Source organism: Pistacia vera, unplaced genomic scaffold, assembly GCF_008641045.1.
Source record: "Pistacia vera cultivar Batoury unplaced genomic scaffold, PisVer_v2 Contig303, whole genome shotgun sequence".
NCBI classification, from domain to species: Eukaryota; Viridiplantae; Streptophyta; class Magnoliopsida; order Sapindales; family Anacardiaceae; genus Pistacia; species Pistacia vera.
In genome coordinates, this window is record NW_022196117.1 from 290,875 (window position 1) to 311,965 (window position 21,091).

General features: G+C 34.9%; 3 protein-coding genes and 1 pseudogene across 4 annotated transcripts; 1 reads left to right on the top strand and 3 right to left on the bottom strand.

The window, feature by feature from the left end:
- Nucleotides 1-4,124: 4,124 nt before the first annotated feature.
- On the top strand, nucleotides 4,125-17,044 carry LOC116135781 (annotated as a pseudogene).
- Nucleotides 6,327-19,140, bottom strand: LOC116135779 (probable glutathione S-transferase). 2 transcript variants are annotated; one of them, XM_031421493.1, is made up of 3 exons: nucleotides 18,735-19,140; nucleotides 18,253-18,618; nucleotides 6,327-6,450 (listed from the first exon to the last, which is right to left on the bottom strand). In XM_031421493.1, exons 1-2 carry the CDS (start codon nucleotides 19,041-19,043, stop codon nucleotides 18,268-18,270), a joined length of 660 nt encoding a protein of 219 aa, XP_031277353.1. In that variant the 5' UTR covers nucleotides 19,044-19,140; the 3' UTR covers nucleotides 6,327-6,450; nucleotides 18,253-18,267. The 2 variants fall into 2 exon arrangements, with proteins under 2 accessions (XP_031277353.1, XP_031277352.1); XM_031421492.1 differs by lacking the exon at nucleotides 6,327-6,450 and having other exon boundaries at nucleotides 18,001-18,618.
- LOC116135811 (probable glutathione S-transferase) lies at nucleotides 6,545-6,954 on the bottom strand. The gene is made up of 2 exons (XM_031421528.1): nucleotides 6,919-6,954; nucleotides 6,545-6,793 (listed from the first exon to the last, which is right to left on the bottom strand). Exons 1-2 carry the CDS (start codon nucleotides 6,952-6,954, stop codon nucleotides 6,545-6,547), a joined length of 285 nt encoding a protein of 94 aa, XP_031277388.1.
- On the bottom strand, nucleotides 8,243-9,961 carry LOC116135780 (glutathione S-transferase U8-like). Its single transcript, XM_031421494.1, has 3 exons — nucleotides 9,497-9,961; nucleotides 9,279-9,376; nucleotides 8,243-8,408 (listed from the first exon to the last, which is right to left on the bottom strand). The coding sequence occupies exons 1-3, from the start codon at nucleotides 9,803-9,805 to the stop codon at nucleotides 8,243-8,245; spliced, it is 573 nt and encodes a 190-aa protein (XP_031277354.1). The 5' UTR covers nucleotides 9,806-9,961.
- Nucleotides 19,141-21,091: the final 1,951 nt, after the last annotated feature.

A 21,091-nucleotide genomic window follows, 5' to 3' on the forward strand; every position in this document is an offset into this window, starting at 1 on the left:
ACCAATAAGTGACGATTTAATCAGAACCGTTAAAAGAATATATGATCAAATAATAAATAATATATATATTATCCTGTGTGCATGGTGGATTTCAATCAAATGGAAATCATCACTCACAATAATGGGTTATTGCCTATTGGGAGGCAAAAAGAAAAAAGAGTGACGCTTGAGTCAAACCAAAGCACAGTAAAAGCTTTCTGCGGTTTTAAGTTTTCAATGTTCATCTTCCGAGTGGTGGGAAAATCTTCTGTCATGTACTTTACACATTGTTGGCACCTATTTAATTCAAATCTTTTTTTGTTCTTCTTCTTTTTTAATAGTCTTGTGCTGTGTCGTTTTGTCAAGAACCCAATAAGATATGCACATGGGTTCTTTCAATGTTCGTCAAAAGTAGCCGATCATCTTATCACTAATTATACTTTTTAGAAGCTCTTTTAAGGTTATCAAATTATCAGCAATACGACCATTCTAAAACAAGTGAAAAGACGGGAGTCTGTGCTCGTGGGGCTAAATGCTTGTAGATTTTGCTTCATTACTAAGACATGCAAGGTGTCAAATCTATGATACCCACCAATAATTTATCTGGACTTGGATAAGCAATGGGATAAAAAGAGTCTAAAAATTGATGGGAATGAACGGATGAAGTGCAGGTAATGACGGGGGTAGGAGAACAGCTGTAGAAGCTTAAAAACGTTAAATCATGGAGATTAAGTGAGAATAAAGAGTAATTATCAATGATTAAAGAAAGAAAAGCTTTTTATAAGTATGGGGGAAGGAGAATATCGAGGAACATGTCACCTTGATTAGCGGGGAGAGGAATGGGTTATTGTGTTTTGTGCCTGTAACTTGTCGTATATCTTTTAATGGTGTGAGTTTCTCACTGTCCATAAAAATAGTTTTGGTAGATTCTTTTCGGAAAAGTTTGACCATCTGTCCCCCGCTATTTGCAGCTATCTCTCTGACAGTTTGACTCATAATATGAAATCACACTCACCAAATCCCCCCCCAAGTGTTAACCAGTTGTGAACCAAACTCTTGGTTAAATTCTATTAATTAAGTAGTATCGGTGGGCCATTTGAAGATGAACACGTGGGTCACAATGGAGGTGGTCTTGGCCCTCCTGGGTGACAAAAGTTAAAGATAGAAGAGTAGAATGAACGCTTTGTTTCAAAGTTTTTAGTAGGTTAAAGTTACTGGGGTCAATTCACAAGATGGAGTAACAGTTGACAAAATTAGTACTGGAGAATTCAACTGGGATTTTTGACAGTATCTCAGCAAGTTTTGAAAATCATGTTCATCATCGGTGACTGCCAATAAGAAGAATGTACCTCATTGGCTTGATCATTGCATTGAATTTTCAAGTTTCAATCCAGTAATATAGTGTAAAGAAAACTGAAAATATGAACTGGCAGATTGACTGGGAAGTCAGTGAAAGAAGCCTAACTCAAAGTTTTGAAAATCATGTTCATTAACAGATTGACTGCCAATAAGAAGAATGTACCTCATTGGCTTCACCATTGCATTGAATTTTCAAGTTTCAATCCAGTAATATAGTGTAAAGAAAACTGAAAATATGAACTGGCAGATTGACTGGGAAGTTAGTGAAAGAAGCCTAACTCAAAATTTTATTTGGGTCTAATTGAAAATTCTGTTTCTCAATCTTAAATATCAGCAAAATTTGCGGGATGCACAAAAGAAAAACTTTGGTCGAGTGCTTTGAGCTTCATTCCTAGAAAGCTTTATGATTTACTTTCAGCATGTGCAACCGAATGAACTAAGTTATCTCCATTGCTGAGACCCATATTGAATAAACACCCAAGTTATGTGGTAGCATTAATTAAAAAAAAAAAAAAAAGGGTAAAAGGCAATATTACATTTACAATTCAATCTTACAAACTTTATTTCACGACTAGCTCACAATGGATTTCACCTGCCTAATTACGAATTATTATATCGAGGTTATGAGAAAAATTTTATAAGATTATATTAAGAATCAACCTTTATTGAAAATTTTTGTCATTACTTAAATTGAGAATGATACAATCCAAACTTGTTTTATGAACGGCCCAGCTAGGGGAGTTCATTAAGGATCACCCGAATCCATTGAATTTGGTGGGCTTTGTGTTCCATAGCCATGAATCCAGAGGCCCTGGGCTTTTTTATCTTTCAAAACTCATGGTATCACTGTAACATGCGGGTCAAAACAGTACTACTATCTTCGTACCCAAATTGAACTGAAAAATACCCTTAATACGAATATTAAAACTCAGTTTCGAAATTTTTTGCTCAATAATCTGTTGGGATATTTTTGACTCGTTTTTCTTTTTGTTGTTTTGTGAAATTGTATATCTTTAGAAAACTATTTAATAAAGAATACAATTGTAAATAGAAATATAATTTGAGAGTCCTATTAGGAATTAGAAGATGAATCATATTAGGAAAAGAATATCTCATATCCTACTTATAAAAATAAGGTTATGAGAGAATGTGAGAACATGAGGTATTTGATGTAAAGGTTATTAAACACCATGGGAAAAGTATCTTAGAAACTGTGATTGTTTCCACTTAAGATACTGGGTTGAGGTCAGTTAGAAACTAAGGTCCGTTTGTTTTAGTATTTTGGATATGATTTTTTATATTTTTAGAGTTGGGTGGGAATAACGAGGTAGGATTTGAAAATTAACAAAAACACCCATCTATGTTTGCTAATTCATGAAATACCCCAATATATAAAAATTTTGTAAAATAACAAAAACACCCCTATCCACAGTTGCCAGATTCTGACCACCACTGTCGGAATCTGGCGTGACGGCACACGACTGATCGGATCTAGCCATTTGTGTGCCGATATGGCCTTTTTTGGCCATTTCTGGCCATCAGTGATGGCCAAAGATATGGCTGTCGTTGACGACCAGCTATAGCCAGATCTTTGGCCGTGGATCTGGCTAGAAAATGATAGATCGGCATACTACTGGCCAGATCCAGTCGGTAGTATACTATTATACTAGATTCCGACCACCTTCCAATAGTAGTGGCTGAAATTTGACAAATGTGAGTGGATGAGGGTGTTTTTGTTAATTTTTAAACTTTTTTTCTGAGGGTGTTTAGTTAAATTAATAAACTTAAGGGATTTAAAATATGGTTGAAGAAAATATAATAATATTTTGAGGTTAACAAAACAAATAGTTATCTTGAGAATATGATTAAAAATAGGATATGAAATAACGAAACAAACGGACCTTAACATGTTTTTGCTTTGTTTTATATATTAGTTTTATGGTGTTGTATATTCTTATATATTATGTTCATTAAACTATAATAAATTTCTCTTATTTATAATTATAAATTAGTTATATCAAACCACATAAATATCTTATATCTTAATGTAGTATTATTTTATTCCTATATTATTTATCTCACAATTATTTTTCTCTTCACGATCTCCTTGGATGATCAGTTGCCTTATTTGGACTAATAAGAATCCAAGAACCCATAACCACCCTTATCATAATCTGTCAGCAATAATTGTTTTTATTATATGTCTTAAAGTTAATTTGTTTTGTGAGAATAATGCGTAAGCGACTGCGATTTCATACCTGCACTTATCCTATAATAAAAATAATACATCAATATGAACATGACAAAGACAAGGGAAGGTGCAGAGCAGCTTCCTACTCTCTTTGATTTTTTCCTTCAAATTGCGTTGTAAAATGAATGAACTAAACTTTTCATTAAGTTATTATTCTATAGAAGTGGACCTATTGCGTGGCCCTATACGCAAACATTATCAGGTAATTAAGTAAATAACTCCCGAATCTACCGCTAATTATTCAAATGTATACGTGGACGTGAGATTAATTTATCAGTGTGACTTGCTACAAAAGCAACACCGGATTATACCATATTTTGTCTTCTTTTAAATAAATACAGGTGTAGCAGACCAGAGATTTCCATAAGGCTATCCGGCTTATAAACCCATTTTCAGTTCAGAGAAATTTGGCTTTTATATCTTAACCTTCATAGAGAAGCTTGTTTTTATTGACTGAAAACGAGGGCGAGATCAAAACATCAACATCATCTACAGAGAAGAAGAAGAAAACTAAAGCGAGAGAGCGACAATGTCGGGATAAAAAGGTTGGTGGCCATGGACTTCTCAAAGAGCAGCAAGAACGCTCTCAAATGGGCGATTGATAATTTGGCAGATAAGGCTGAGACGTTGTATATCATCCACATCAACCCCCATTCTATTAAGAATCTCACAATGGACTCTGGGCCAAATCTGGTTCCCGTACGTATCTTTTTATTGTTATGACTGAAAAAAAAAAACATATTTTCATGATCTGTAATTGTTTTGATGATTTGATCTTGGATTTTGCAGCTCTTATTCCTTTGACCGATTCAGAGAGCCTGAGATTATGAAGAAGTACGGTGTTAAACTGACATCGATGTGCTTGACACGCTCGACACTGCTTCCAGACAGAAGAGGTTTTTTTTTTTTTTTTTTTTTTTTTTAATATGAATGATCTATGATTTATGATTTTTTGGTTATTACGGTACGTTATGAGATTGATAATCACCATTTCATGATGTCAATCTACCGGATGAATATGGATCCGGTGCTGTACCGACTGAGTCCCTTTTTTTTTGTTTAAATGTTTTGCATATTATGGTCATGGTCCGGATGGCCAGCACTGTTCAAATCGATTTAAGTGAAAAAAGAAATAAAAAATCAACATAAGATCTAATTATTCTTATTTGTTTGATACGTGATTGTAGTGAAAGTTGTGACCAAGATTTACTGGGGAGACGCCAGAGACAGGATACTTGAAGCTATTGAAGACCTGAACTGGACTCTCTTGTTATGGGAAGCAGAGGACTGGTACTGTTCAAAGGTATGGAATTTATTCTCATTTTTCTATTTATTTGTGATTTTGATAAGAAATCTGATTTTTCTGTCATAAAAAGTGTAATAAAAATGTTTATTTTGGTGGGTTGATGGAAATAGGATTCTTTTGGGGGGTGTAGCAACTTCGTGATGACACACGCACCTTGCCCCGTCACCGTTCAAGGATCTCAGCCCAGTAAGCACTGATGGCACTTTGTTGGGCTTTGATTTACATTAATCTGATTATCTGAGAAGTGCTTGAATTTCAAGTTATGTTTTCTGGATTTCAGCTTTCGTGTTTGTATTGAGTATTAATTTATGTCTTGAACCAATGAGGGAATATTTGCAGAAAAATGTTGTGTATTGGGGTACATCATACATGTCCTCTTAAATAAGGATAACTTATTCTCTATTTAATTCATTGGTTCAAAATATCTTTGTTTTAAAAGTAGTATTACCATTTCTGATAACGTAAGTTCATATATTTTTGAGTATACTAAAACAACTTAGCCCACAGCTAATGAAATACGAGTCATTTCATGGCAACATTGAATCTTTACCTTGTCGACTTTTTGCTGTCTAGATTTTGATAATTTGAATAATCAAAGAGGGGTGATTTTTCTATCAGTTGAAATATCCTTTTTTTAAGTTTATTCGGAATCAAAAATAAGTTTTGTTTATTAAAAGCAATTTTTCATTTAATAATGCTACATGGGAATCATCAGTTTCATTCTTACATTAGTGATGTTGAAGGCTTGAAGCCACTAATGTGAAAGACAAATTTAGCCTTACATGGAAGGGTAGGACATGACTGACTTTTCTGGATAAAGAAGACAACATTGCTTATTCCCATTATGATATCCGGGTTCAAAGCAAAGTTCATGCCTTAAATTAATAATAACATCGATTGCCAGGACTTCGGGTCATCTACGAATCATGCTCGTTTCAAGCTCTTTCAAGTATACTGTAATAACCATCCATGGTAGCCCATCGGTAAGGGTAAACCAAAGGAGTTGTCAGTGTTGACCTTATAGTCCCAAATTCGATTTTTTTGTTAGATGCAAAGATAATATTTTTGACCATGATTTACCTAAGCTTGTGACATGGATTACTGTAAGATAGTACATAGAATTAGTCTATGGGTCACTGTGGGATGGTACACAGGTATTTTAACAAAGAAACCCACTAAAGAGACCTGGCATAATTTTTCGGCTAATATTTGGTAACTATGTCAAAAAGATAAATCCCGTTAAATAGCCTGCCCCAACATTTTTTTTGTTTACTTAACACTTATCAAATTGAAACCAGAAAAACAAACACAATCATATATTCAGCATTATATTATTTAATTTGAAACCAAAACACCAACGGGTCATGACGGCATAAACTAGATCGTTTGTTTTCCACAGCGGAAATTATTTCAGAAACCACGACTATTTATGACACTAGATAATGTTACCCTTCTTCGGTAGCCCTTGGATTATAGTCAAGGGGTTGACCTCATAATCCAACGACTACAAAATTCAGTAACATAACGTTACGTTTATAAGCAAACAGTTTCATATATAGATAGACATTCTACGAAGAAGCTGCAAAACGGGCTCCAAAAAGCGATTAATTGTTCTCTTGCTGGCAATTTTTCCTTCACAACATCGCAATTCAAAAACTCATTACTCCATTTATGTAATATGGAAATTTCTCTTCTGTAAAAAACTTCACAGCATATCCTGAAGCTTCTTCAATGACCCCAACCCATAACCTATGAGATGGCAGCAATATCAACAATTCCAAAATTCTCTCCTCCAAAGAACTTCTTACTTTAAGCTCATTTTCTAGTGTTTTTAGGTGCTCACATGCTTCTTCCACAGCCTCCTTTCGGTCTTCTCTTCGCTCCAGAGACTTTCCATACTGCCATCACCTGTATAAAAAAACCCACAATAAGGAAGCAGTTTTTTAGTGCGTTTTACATCAATTTGTTTCAAATAAACAAAAAAAGGCGAGTCCCTGAGCTGACAAGTGTTGTATATACTTACTTTTTCATCGATGAACTTAACCCAGAAACGTGCCATGGCTCGCCCAAAGAGTCTTGAGGCAAGATGGATTGCTTTCCAGGTCTCATCAATGTATTCAAGAATACAGCAGACTCCGCTAGCGGCTTCCCTTTTGTGGAGAATGACCGGAACTTTCTTGTGAACGGGGTGTATTGGAGAGCAAAGGATCTTTTTTGGCAATATCCCTTCTATGTATTCGTATTCAACGCCTTTCAGATTCAAAGCAATCTCTACTCTGCGACTAAATGGACTTGCCCACACCCAAACACTTTCACTTCAACCATTTTTAGGGTTTTAATTTCTTCGATCACCAATGGGACTAAAAAGAGATGTTGGATTTTGTTTTCTGTGCTTTCGCCTACTTATCCTGATATCAGGTTTGTTACTTAGCAACCAAGCCTCACTCTCACCTACTATCATTATACTAGTATTTATTAAGTCGACCAATCAGATTTGATACCACTTTTCATTAACTGCAATTTCTTTCTTTGAATCTTTAACGCTCTAGCATCTTACTAAAAAATAAGAATTTGAAAAATTCTAAGGGGAAACTTCAAAGATGATGTAAGCTATGACGAAATTTGAAGAGTTAATTTTCTAAAACGAGTAGTGCGTCAGACATGGTTGAATGAAAGATCTGAAACTAGAATCTTCTGTTAGTGACTGCTGTCCGAGGTGTGCAAATTCTCTCTCTTTTTTCTTATCACGGGTGATTTTGTATTTTTTAATCTATATATCTGAAAGTTATGTTCTTTCATACAAAAGGATCAATTGTGTTCGATGAAAACGAATTAGGATACTATTGGGGAGTGTAAGCAATTTGTGATGGCACATGCGGCTTAGTTTTATATTTTCGTGTGCAAGACGATGAGGAGAATCTAAAGCAAGTTCCAAATATAACATTTCATGAGCAATTTGAGTACTTTACCCATTTACGACATTATCTGTCTCAGATTGTATTATTTGAATGATCAAAAAGAGCTTGGGCATTTTTTGCTAATTCTGGATAAGGACATGAGCAGTCTGTCAAACAGGTGCAATCAAGCTAAGCTAGGCCTGGCCCAATTTTTATTTAGCTTGCCTCACACACGAAAACTAATTACATAAAAACAAACTGATAAAATTGAGAGTGTATTATTTGATGTGAAGCGACTACAAAAGCCAATCGACCCTATAAAACTAGAACAATATGTTGATTATATTGAGATAAGGTGTAACGTTGCATTCCGTGGTTATAGACATGAGATCGGAAAAAAAATGCAACTAATTTGTCTCTTGGTGGCAGATTCTCCTGACAACATTGCAATTAACAAACTCCACCACTCCATTTATGTAATTTTGGGAATTTCTCTTCTGTAAGAATTTCCACTCCTGAAGCCTCTTTAATGCAACCAACCCAGAAGCCTATGAAGTTAGCGACAATATCAACCACTCCGATTTCTCTCCTCCAAAAAAACTTGTTTATCTTTAAGCTCATTTTCCAGCGTTCTCAGGTTCCACATGCTTCTTCCATGGTTCAGTAACAATTTATGTTGTTATCTCTTATTATTATATTATTAATGTTCAGTAATATTTTTCATTAATTACTTTTTGGGTGATCAAGGGTTCGATAAAGACTTTTAAGTATATTATTTAGATCCTGAATTCAAGTTTCTCTTTGAATGCTAATAAAGATAGCCATTGAACTCTTATTCGACTTTTAGTTTTAGGTCCCGAAAAATTAATTGAGATACGCATAAGCGATCAAAAAAAAAAAAAAAACAATTTTTCATCTCCGTATTAGCTTCATTATTTCCTTGGAAGTTTATTTTAAGTTTAAAGCAAACGAAAAGTCCTTGAATGCTAGTATGGAGGCTATCAAACACGTCCGATTAGGCAAGCTTGGCCTGCCCCAGATTTTATTTTAGTTTACTTTACACACCATCAAATGAAATCCACCGAAACAAAAACTGAACCAGAAAATTGCGCATTGTATTATTTACTTTGAAACCAGAAAAAAACCAAGCCAATCGACCCCTTTTGGCATGATAATTATTTTACTCCAAGGATATAACGATACTACTAGATAAGGTGTAACGTTACCTTATTAATATCTAACCATTCCGTGGTTATAAACACGAGCTCGGAAAAAGACACATAATTTGTCTCTTTGTGGCAAATTCTCCTTGATGATATCGCAATTAAGAAACTCACCTTCCATTTATGTAATATTGGAAATTTCTCTCTGTAAAATCTCCCTCCTGAAGCTTCTGAATGCAACCAACCCAGAAGCCTACAAAGCTACCAACAATATCAACCATTCCGATCTTCTCTCCTCCAAAGAGTTTCTGTATCGTTTTAACTCATTTTCTAGTGTTTTCAGGTGCCCATATGCTTCTTCCACGGCCTCCTTTCGGATATTCTCTGGAACCCAGCAAGCTTTCCAAAGTGAACGCACGCACTATATACATATAATAAACCACAAATAAAAAGCCAGAATGTATCAGTTTCTTCCTGGATATATAAACAATAACATAGAAAATTTAAACAAAAGGGTAAATGAATCCCTTATATTAATTACCTTTTCGTCGATGAACTTAACCCAGAAACGTGCCATGGCTCGTTCATATGGATCTTCGGGCAAGATGGGATTGTTTTTCCAGGTCTCATCGATGTATTCAAGAATAACATCAGACTCTGCTATCGGCTTTCCTTTGTGAACAAGCACAGGAATTAACTTGTGAACGGGGTTGTATTGGAGAAGCAAAGCACTTTTGTTACCAAGATCCTGTTCTATGTATTCGTATTCAACGCCTTTCAGTTTCAAAGCAATCTCTATTCTGCGACTGAAAGGACTTCCCCATGCCCCCAACAATTTCACTTCACCCATTTTTTATTTTCTTCTTCACCCACTTCTTGTTCTAAAAAACTACTTAATAATTTTCTTTGTGGAGGCTGTTCCTATTTATTGAGTGATGATCACCTAACACGAATGCTACTTGTCAACCAAATTTCAGCTTCTGGTATTATTAATGTAAATTGATCAATAAGAGTGAATGAGTAAAATCACATACAACTGACTTTTGATAAACGCTATTTTATTTCTTCGACTGATGCTCCCAATGACATTGACATAAATAAAGAGATTTTGAAAAAATCAAGAGATTCATAGTCAATGATGTACGCTATTACGAAATTTTATCAGTTATTTATTTATTTATCTGGGTAGGTAGTTGGAATTATTGGATACTTCATCAAGACTGAAGTGAGCATTTGACTGGTATTCATATCTTCATTGGTGCTACTGTATTTGGTAAAAGGGTATTTTTTGCCAGAATGAAACATCTATTCCACAACAAACAAAACATTCCAATAAGACAACAACGTACATATGAAAACCATAGAGTCATAAACTAAAAATCAAACAGCCTAATCCAAACAACTGTGGAAGGAGATTTGGGGTCCATAAACATTGCTGAAATTTAATTGGATCCAACTATATATATAGATAGTACTTGATTTACCACAGTTGAAGCCCGTTTGCCTCTTCACGGCCCAACTAGTCCGCAGCCCTCATCACTATAGCCCGATCAATCTATAGGAAGAAAATCGGATTTACCTTCATAAATTGGACAGGGCTGCCATTCGCCCTAAACTGAAATAATAGGCTCAAACCAGCCCGTTCCAATTTGTTACTGTTATAGATATTATTATTTATTCCACTGAAACGCCATCATCTTTACTCTCTGTTATCTCCATTATTTCCTAAGTTGTAATCTTTCATATAATTTTCATCTCTAACATTTTATTATGTTTGATCATTATTGTTGTAAACTTCGGTGAGCGAAGAGTTTTATACAGTACATATATATCAAATGAGAAGAAGAAGTACATGTATCATGTTAAGTATACATACAATTAAAAATTAGTTTAAATCAGGATTGAAAGAGATTCAATTTCTTAAATTTATTGTGCCTAAATGATATTTTTTGTCTTTGTTTTATAATAATTTTTTATTTATGTTGTGCCAAAATCAGTTACCAATCACAGAAAGGCATCAGTCATGAATTAGGATCCAACAACAGCAAGAGCCAGAGAAATACAAGCTATCATAAAGTCACATTGATAATCAACATCCATCTTAACTTAACTATCAAGTAAATATTTAGATTGTTGATACTCTCCACGTGTTATAACAGGATCAAGAGCCTATGAAAGAGAAGGAGAATGAATGCATAACGAGGCTAGGCATACATTTGAGCTTAAGCCATTATTTTTCTCTGTAAACAAAACATTACTCCATCTTTGTATGCGTCACAGGCGATATCAGGAAAACAGTTAGAGAATCATAAAATAACAATGGACGTAGGACTTACTTACAACATCCGAACCATACTAAAATCTCTCTTATCAATCTTTTTTTTTTTTTTTTTTCTTAAACATCTATCATTATTGCATCACAAACACTCCCATAACACCTCACATGTAGATTAGTAGCAGTTTGCATGTGTTAATTTTGTTAGTGTCAAAATCACGCATCAACAATTTATTAATATTATAATATTAAAATTATAAATAATTAACAAATATAACTAATAATATCTAACAATTTCCTCCTCAAGTTTGAGGAAAGCAACAAACACATTCAAGGGTTTTGGATAATACCAAATGCACCCGAAATATTGATTATTTTACCATAGTATCCTTTGTTTAATTATAAACCCTATATTTAATTAAATTCCATTTACAAATTGAATAAAATAAAATGGGAGTGTAAAGTATAACAATATATGAATACTAAAGTATTTTTTGAAGCAATGTTTCCGATTCTTGTCAGTTTTCATTTCTTCAAATTTTATATATTTAAATCAAAAATTGAAGAAATAAAAACCGAAAAGAAAGGATATTGTAGTCCTTATATGGTTAAGGAACCAGCTTATAGGGTATGTTTGTACTTATCTCAAACCTTGAGGAGGTAATTATTTTGACAATTATTTTTTTAATCTAATTATGACCTTTTTCTTTATAATGAAATTCTGTCAAAATTTCTTCAAAAAAAAATTTAAACCAAATGAGATTTACTAATAACTTTCCCTGATTTGATGCTAAATGAAACCAAATTATATTATTTTTTTGACAATGTAGCTAGATACATTTTTTCCCCTGCTAATCACCTGAAACTTGATAATTCTATTTCCATCTAGATTAAGGTTATGTGTGTTTTTTAAGTAATGGGGAATGCCCATTCCTTGAAAATGGAGGAATGAGAGATTCAATCCTTGGAGAAGGAAACCGAAAAGAATCCCTTATTCTATTCCTAACATGAGTACTTCAATTATAATTTTATTCATTAATAATATACAAAAAGATGCTATAGGTACTTTATATAAGTCATAATTTCTTTATAGTAATCAAATTAGTTTGATTCCACTATTATTATTATAAATATATTTTATTGTATATTTAAAGTTTATAATATCTTTAATTATTTATTTTTATGTTGGTTTCATCAAGTAATTTACATTCTAATGTATAGCCACAGACATATTTTTATTGAAAGATTGTACTAGACATCATCAAAAGTGAAACCCGAAAACAAAAACAAAATGATAAAACTGAAGCTTGTATTATTTAATTTCAAACGATAAACAAAGCCAATCCGCCCATGTTGGCTTGATCCATTATTTTCCACTTGCTGTAAAAGTAGCCGACACCAGACAGACTTACAAGATTATTTCAGGAATCACCATGATTTATAAGGGGTCTACTACCTTACATTACAGGGATAAGGTTATCCGTATACTAGTATTTATTAAGTCGACCAATCAGATTTGATACCGACCTTTCATTAACTGCAATTTTTTCTTTGAATCTTTAAAGCTCTAGCACATTACTAAAAAGAATTTGAAAATTCTAAGGGGAAACGTCAAAGATGATGTAAGCTATGACGAAATTTGAAGAGTCAATTTTCTAAAACTGGGTAGATGCGTCAGACATGGTTGAATGAAGATCTGAAACTAGAATCTTCTGTTATGTGACTGCTGTCCAGAGGTGTGCAGATTATCTCTCTTTTTTCTTAATCAAGGGTGATTTGTTATTTTTTAATATATTATCTGAAGAGTTATTGTTCTTTCATACAACAAGGATCAATTGTGTTCGATGAAAACGAATTAGGTCTATTGGGGAGTGTAAGCAACTCTGTGATGGCACATGCTGCTTGGTTAATTTTCGTTGTGGCAAGACGATGAGGAAGAATCTAAAGCAAGTTCCAAATATGAGACATTTCATGAGCAATTTGGTACTTACCCATTTGTTATTTTTAATATATTATCTGAAGAGTTATTGTTCTTTCATAAAAAGGATCAATTGTGTTCGATGAAAACGAATTAGGATACTATTGGGGAGTGTAAGCAACTTTGTGATGGCACATGCTGCTTGGTTTATATTTTCGTGTGCAAGACGATGAGGAAGAATCTAAAGCAAGTTCCAAATAGAGACATTTCATGGCATTTGAGTACTTTACCCATTTACGACATTATCTGTCTCTAGATTGTGATTAGTACATGAGACAGTCGGTCAAACAGGTGCAATCAAGCTAAGCTAGGCCTGGCCCAATTTTTATTTCAGCTTGCTCACAGATAATGAAATTGAAACCCGAAAACATAATTACATAAACAAAATGATAAATTGAAGAGTGTATTATTTGATGTGAAGCGACATACAAAGCCAGTCGACCCAATAATGGCTTGATACATATTATTTTTCCAGAGGCTCTTAAAGTAGCGACGTCAGACAGATAACAGGAATCACCATGATTTATAACCAGTCAACTGCCTGGGGATAAGGTGATCTGCTTGAAGCCCTGGTCCATGCTGTGGGGCTCCACATGAGAGCATTATGTCTTTGTAAACTAGCAGTGTTTTTTTTTTCATTATATATCCAAATATGAAAACTAGAACAATATGTTGATTATATTGAGATAAGGTGTAACGTTGCCTTTAATATCTAAGCATTCCTGTGGTTATAGACATGAGATCTTAAAAATGCAACTAATTTGTCTCTGGTGGCAGACTCTCCTTGACAACATTGCAATTAACAAACTCACCACTCCATTTATGTAATTTTGGGAATTTCTCTTCTGTAAGAATCTCCACTCCTGAAGCCTCGAATGCAACAACCCAGAAGCCTATGAAGTTAGCGACAATACAACCACAATATCAACCACTCCGATATTCTCTCCTCCAAAAACTGTTTTCCTTAAGCTCATTTTCCAGCGTTCTCAGGTGTCCACATGCTTCTTCCATGGTTCAGTAACAATTTATGTTGTTATCTCTTATATATATTTATTAAATGTCAGTAACAATTTTCATTAATTACTTTTTGGGTGATTAAGTAGTTTCATAAGGACTTTTGGGTGTATTACTTAAGAGGTCTTGAATTCAAGTTTTCTTTAGGTGCTAATATAGGTAGTCATTAAAGCTCTTATCGACCCTTAGTTTTAGGGTCCGAAGAATTAGTGAGGTACGTGTAGAAGTAAAAAATCCACCTGATGGAAAGAGGGTCTGATCCCGTGAGGTTGAGGTCACTAGCGATCTACCACTCCGATGCTCAAGTCAGCAAGGCGAAATGCTGATTTAGTGAGGGCTAAGGAGTAGAGAGGTTACCAGAAGTCTAGTCGAGGACTGTGACTACGGCTTTGATGTGAAGTTCTCAAGCTAGAACTCTGGGGTTTGTAGGTGTAATGTAATCTGTCTTGTGAGAGGGCTGGCCTCTATTTAAATAGTGACTGTCTGGTCTCCCAATCTGGTGAGATTGGGAGTCCTCGTGGTGATCGTTCCCTCTCGGGATAAATCTTCTGGTCCCATTATCCGACGGAAGAGGAGTCCAAGTATGACTCTGATACGGACCTTGGAGGAGTTGAAGTTGTAGTGGGCTACTTACCTATGTTTGATAGGAATGTGATTGTGAGTGGCCATGGGCTCTGAATTGTTCCTAAATCCAGGAAGTGAACTGGGACTAGGAGGCTTGTATTCGGACGGCTTGGGCCGATTGTACTTCGTATCAAATGGGTCTGATTCGGTGAGTTTTGGATTGGACCACATAGGGATTGGGCCTAGTCTTTTCCCCATTGTTGGGCCCATTTCTCCTTGGGCCGGGAATGATTTTTGGACCTAATAGTATGCATAAACGGGGAAACAAAAAAAAAAAAAAAAAAAAAAAAAAACAATTTTTATCTCCCTATTAGCTTCATTATTCCTGGAAGTTATTTTAAGTTTAAAGCAAACAGAAAAGTCCTGAATGCTATGTGATGGAGGCTATCAAACACGTGCGATTAGGCAAAGCTTGGCCTGCCCCAGATTTTATTTTAGTTTTACTTTACACACCATCAAATTGAAATCCACCCAGAAAACAAAAACTGAACCAGAAAATTGAGCATTGTATTATTTATTTTGAAACCAGAAAAAAACCAAGCCAATCGACCCCTGTTGGCATGATACATTATTTTACTCCAAGGATACACGATAATACTAAGATAGGTGTAACGTTACCTTTATTATATCTAACCATTCCGTGGTTATAAACACGGGCTCGGAAAAAGGCAATTATTTGTCTCTTTGTGGCAAATTTCCTTGATGATATCGCAATTAAGAAACTCACCCTTCCATTTATGTAATATTGGAAATTTCTCTGTGTAAAAATCCCACTCCTGAAGCTTCTTGAATGCAACCAACCAGAAGGCTACAAAGCTACCAACAATATCACACATTCCGATCTTCTCTCTCCCAAAGAATTTCTTATCTTTAAGCTCATTTCTCGTGTTTTCAGGTGCCCATATGCTTCTTCCACGGCTCCTTTCGGATATTCTCTGGAACCCAGCAAGCTTTCCAAAGGAACGCACGCACTATATACATATGATAAACCACAAAAAAAAGCCAGAATGTATCAGTTTCTCTGGATATATAAAACAATAACATAGAAATTTAAACAAAAGGGTAAATGATCCCTTATATTAATACCTTTTCGTCGAGAACTTAACCCAAAAACGTGCCATGGCTCGCTAATGGATCTTGGGGCAAGATGGGATTGTTTTTTCCAGGTCTCACGATGATTTCAAGAATAACTCAGACTCTGCTATCGGCTTTCTTTGTGGACAAGCACAGGAATTAACTTGTGAACGGGGTTGTATTGGAGAAGCAAAGCACTTTTGTTACACGATCCTGTTCTATGTATTCGTATTCAACGCCTTTCAGTTTCAAAGCAACTCTATTCGCGACTGAACGGACTTCCCCATGCCCCCAACACATTTCACTTCACCCATTTTTATTCTTCTTCAACCACTTGTTCTAAAAAACTACTTAATAATTTTCTTTGTGGAGGCTGTGCCTATTTATTGGGTGATGATCACCTAACACGAAGCTACTTGTCAACCAAATTTCAGCTTCTGGTATTATTAATGTAAATTGATCAATAAGGTGAACGAGTAAAATCACATACAAAGACTTTTGATAAACGTTATTTCTTTTCTCATACTGATGCTCCCAATGACATTGACATAAATAAAGAGAGTTTTAAAAAATCAAGAGATTCATAGTCAATGATGTACGCTATTACGAAATTTTATCAGTTATTATTTTATTATCTGGGTAGGTAGTTGGAATTATTGGATACTTCATCAAGACTGAAGTGAGCATTTGACTGGTATTCGTATCTTCATTGGTGCTATGATCTGGTAAAAGGTAAGAAATAAGTATCAACTTTTTTTTTTTTTTCTATTTATTTGTGATTTTGATAAGAAATCAGTGATTTTTCTGTCATAAAAAGTGTAATAAAAATGTTTATTTTGGTGGGTTGATGGAAATAGGATTCTTTTGGGGAGTGTGAGCAACTTCGTGATGACACACGCACCTTGCCCCGTCACCGTTGTCAAGGATCTCAGCTCCAGTAAGCACTGATGGCACTTTGGGCTTTTCTGTCATAAAAAAGTGTAATAAAAATGTTTATCTGATAAGTGCTTGAATTTCAAGTTATGTTTTCTGGATTTCAGCTTTCGTGTTTGTATTGAGTATTAATTTATGTCTTGAACCAAATGAGGGAATATTTGCAGAAAAATGGATTGTGTATTGGGGTACATCATACATGTCCTCTTAAATAAGGATAACTTATTCTCTATTTAATTCATTGGGTTCAGAAATATCTTTGTTTTAAAAGTAGTATTACCATTTCTGATAACGTAAGTTCATATATTTTTGAGTATACTAAAACAACTTAGGCCCACAGCTAATGAAATACGAGTCATTTCATGCGCAACATTGAATACTTTGTTGCTGTCTAGATTTTGATCATTTGAATAATCGAAAAGAGGTGGGTGGATTTTTCTGTCAGTTTTAAATATCCTTTTTTAAAGTTTATTCGGAATCAAAATAAGTTTTGTCTATTAAAAGAAATTTGTCATTTAATAATGCTACATGGGAATCATCAGTTTCATTCTTACATTAGTGATGTTGAAGGCTTGAAGCCACTAATGTGAAAGACATAATTTAGCCTTACATGGAAGGGTAGGACATGACTGACTTTTCTGGATAAAGAAAGACACATTGCTTATTCGCCATTATGATATCCGGGTATCAAAGCAAAGTTCATGCCTTAAATTAATAATAACATCGATTGCCAGGACTTCGGGTCATTTACGAATCATTGCTCGTTTCAAGCTCTTTCAAATATATAGTAATAACCCATCCATGGTAGCCCATCGGTAAGGGTAAACCAAAGGAGTTGTAAACGTGTTGAACTTATAGTCCCAAATTCGATTTTTTTGTTAGATGCAAAGATAATATTTTTGACCATGATTTACCTAAGCTTGTGACAATGGATTACTGTAAGATAGTACACTGAGAATTAGTCTATGGGTCACTGTGGGATGGTACACAGGTATTTTAACAAAGAAACCCACTAAAGAGACCTGGGACATAATTTTTCAGCTAATATTTGGATAACTATGTCAAAAAGATAAATTCCAGTTAAACTTAGCCTGCCCCAACATTTATTTTTGTTTACTTAACATATTATCAATTGAAGCCAGGAAAACAAAACAAAATCATAATATTCAGCATTATATTATTTAATTTGAAACCAAAAACAAAGCCAACGGGTCAATGACGGCATAAACATGATACGTTTTTTTCCACAAGCTGGAAATTATTTCAGAAACCACGACTATTTATGACACTAGGTAATGTTACCTTCTTCTTGGTAGCCCTTGGATTATAGTCAAGGGGTTGACCATCATAATCCAACGACTGCAAAATTCAGTAACAGTATAAGCAAACAGTTTCATATATAGATATACGCATTCTACGAAGAAGCTGCGAAACGGGCACCAAAGAGGGCGATTAATTGTTCTCTTGCTGGCAATTTTTCCTTCACAACATCGCAATTCAAAAACTCATTACTCCATTTATGTAATATTGGAAATTTCTCTTCTGTAAAAAACTTCACAGCATATCCTGAAGCTTCTTCAATGACCCCAACCCATAAGCCTATGAAGTTGGCGGCAATATCAACAATTCCAATATTCTCTCCTCCGAAGAACTTCTTATCTTTAAGCTCATTTTCTAGTGTTTTTAGGTGCTCACATGCTTCTTCCACAGCCTCCTTTCGGTCATTCTCTTCGCTCCAGAGAGCTTTCCATAGTGCCGGATTACACTGTATAAAAAAACCACAAATAAAGAACCAGTTTTTTAGTGCGATGTTACATCAATTTTTTTCAAGATAAACAAAAAAGGGTGAGTCCCGAGCTAATAAGTGTTGTATATACTTACTTTTTCATCAATGAACTTAACCCAGAAACGTGCCATGGCTCGCCCAAAAGGATCTTGAGGCAAGATGGGATTGCTTTTCCAGGTCTCATCAATGTATTCAAGAATAACAGCAGACTCCGCCAGCGGCTTCCCTTTGTGGAGAATGACCGGAACTTTCTTGTGAACGGGGTTGTATTGGAGAAGCAAAGGACTCTTGTTGGCAATATCCTCTTCTATGTATTCGTATTCGACGCCTTTCAGATTCAAAGCAATCTCTACTCTGCGACTAAATGGACTTGCCCACACCCCAAACACTTTCACTTCAACCATTTTTAGGGTTTAATTTCTTCGATCACCAATGGGACTAAAAAGAGATGTTGGATTTTGTTCTTGTGCTTTCGCCTACTTATTCCTGATATCAGGTTTGTTACTTAGCAACCAAGTCTCACTCTCACCTACTATCATTATACTAGTATTTATTAAGTCGACCAATCAGATTTGATACCGACTTTTCATTAACTGCAATTTCTTTCTTTGAATCTTTAACGCTCTAGCATCTTTACTAAAAAGAATTTGAAAAATTCTAAGGGGAAACGTCAAAGATGATGTAAGCTATGACGAAATTTGAAGAGTTAATTTTCTAAAACTGAGTAGATGCGTCAGACATGGTTGAATGAAAGATCTGAAACTAGAATCTTCTGTTATGTGACTGCTGTCCAGAGGTGTGCAAATTCTCTCTCTTTTTTCTTAATCACGGGTGATTTTGTTATTTTTTAATCTATTTATCTGAAGAGTTATTGTTCTTTCATACAAAAGGATCAATTGTGTTCGATGAAAACGAATTAGGATACTATTGGGGAGTGTAAGCAACTTTGTGATGGCACATGCTGCTTAGTTTATATTTTCGTGTGCAAGACGATGAGGAAGAATCTAAAGCAAGTTCCAAATATGAGACATTTCATGAGCAATTTGAGTACTTTACCCATTTACGACATTATCTGTCTCTAGATTGTGATTATTTGAATGATCAAAAAGAGCTTGGTGCATTTTTGCTAATTCTGGATAAGGACATGAGACAGTCTGTCAAACAGGTGCAATCAAGCTAAGCTAGGCCTGGCCCAATTTTTATTTTAGCTTGCCTCACACACGAAAACATAATTACATAAACAAACTGATAAAATTGAAGAGTGTATTATTTGATGTGAAGCGACATACAAAGCCAATCGACCCATATAAAAACTAGAACAATATGTTGATTATATTGAGATAAGGTGTAACGTTGCATTCCGTGGTTATAGACATGAGATCGGAAAAATGCAACTAATTTGTCTCTTGGTGGCAGATTCTCCTTGACAACATTGCAATTAACAAACTCACCACTCCATTTATGTAATTTTGGGAATTTCTCTTCTGTAAGAATTTCCACTCCTGAAGCCTCTTTAATGCAACCAACCCAGAAGCCTATGAAGTTAGCGACAATATCAACCACTCCGATCTTCTCTCCTCCAAAAAAACTTGTTATCTTTAAGCTCATTTTCCAGCGTTCTCAGGTGTCCACATGCTTCTTCCATGGTTCAGTAACAATTTNTAGGCCTGGCCCAATTTTTATTTTAGCTTGCCTCACACACGAAAACATAATTACATAAACAAACTGATAAAATTGAAGAGTGTATTATTTGATGTGAAGCGACATACAAAGCCAATCGACCCATATAAAAACTAGAACAATATGTTGATTATATTGAGATAAGGTGTAACGTTGCATTCCGTGGTTATAGACATGAGATCGGAAAAATGCAACTAATTTGTCTCTTGGTGGCAGACTCTCCTTGACAACATTGCAATTAACAAACTCACCACTCCATTTATGTAATTTTGGGAATTTCTCTTCTGTAAGAATTTCCACTCCTGAAGCCTCTTTAATGCAACCAACCCAGAAGCCTATGAAGTTAGCGACAATATCAACCACTCCGATCTTCTCTCCTCCAAAAAAACTTGTTATCTTTAAGCTCATTTTCCAGCGTTCTCAGGTGTCCACATGCTTCTTCCATGGTTCAGTAACAATTTATGTTGTTATCTCTTATTATTATATTATTAAATGTCCAGTAACAATTTTTCATTAATTACTTTTTGGGTGATTAAGTAGTTTCATAAGGACTTTTGGGTGTATTACTTAAGAGGTCTTGAATTCAAGTTTTTCTTTAGGTGCTAATATAGGTAGTCATTAAAGCTCTTATTCGACCCTTAGTTTTAGGGTCCCGAAGAATTAGTTGAGGTACGTGTAGACGTAAAAATCCACCTGTATGGAAAGAGGGTCTGATCCCGTGAGGTTGAGGTCACTAGCGATCTACCACTCCGATGCTCAAGTCAGCAAGGCT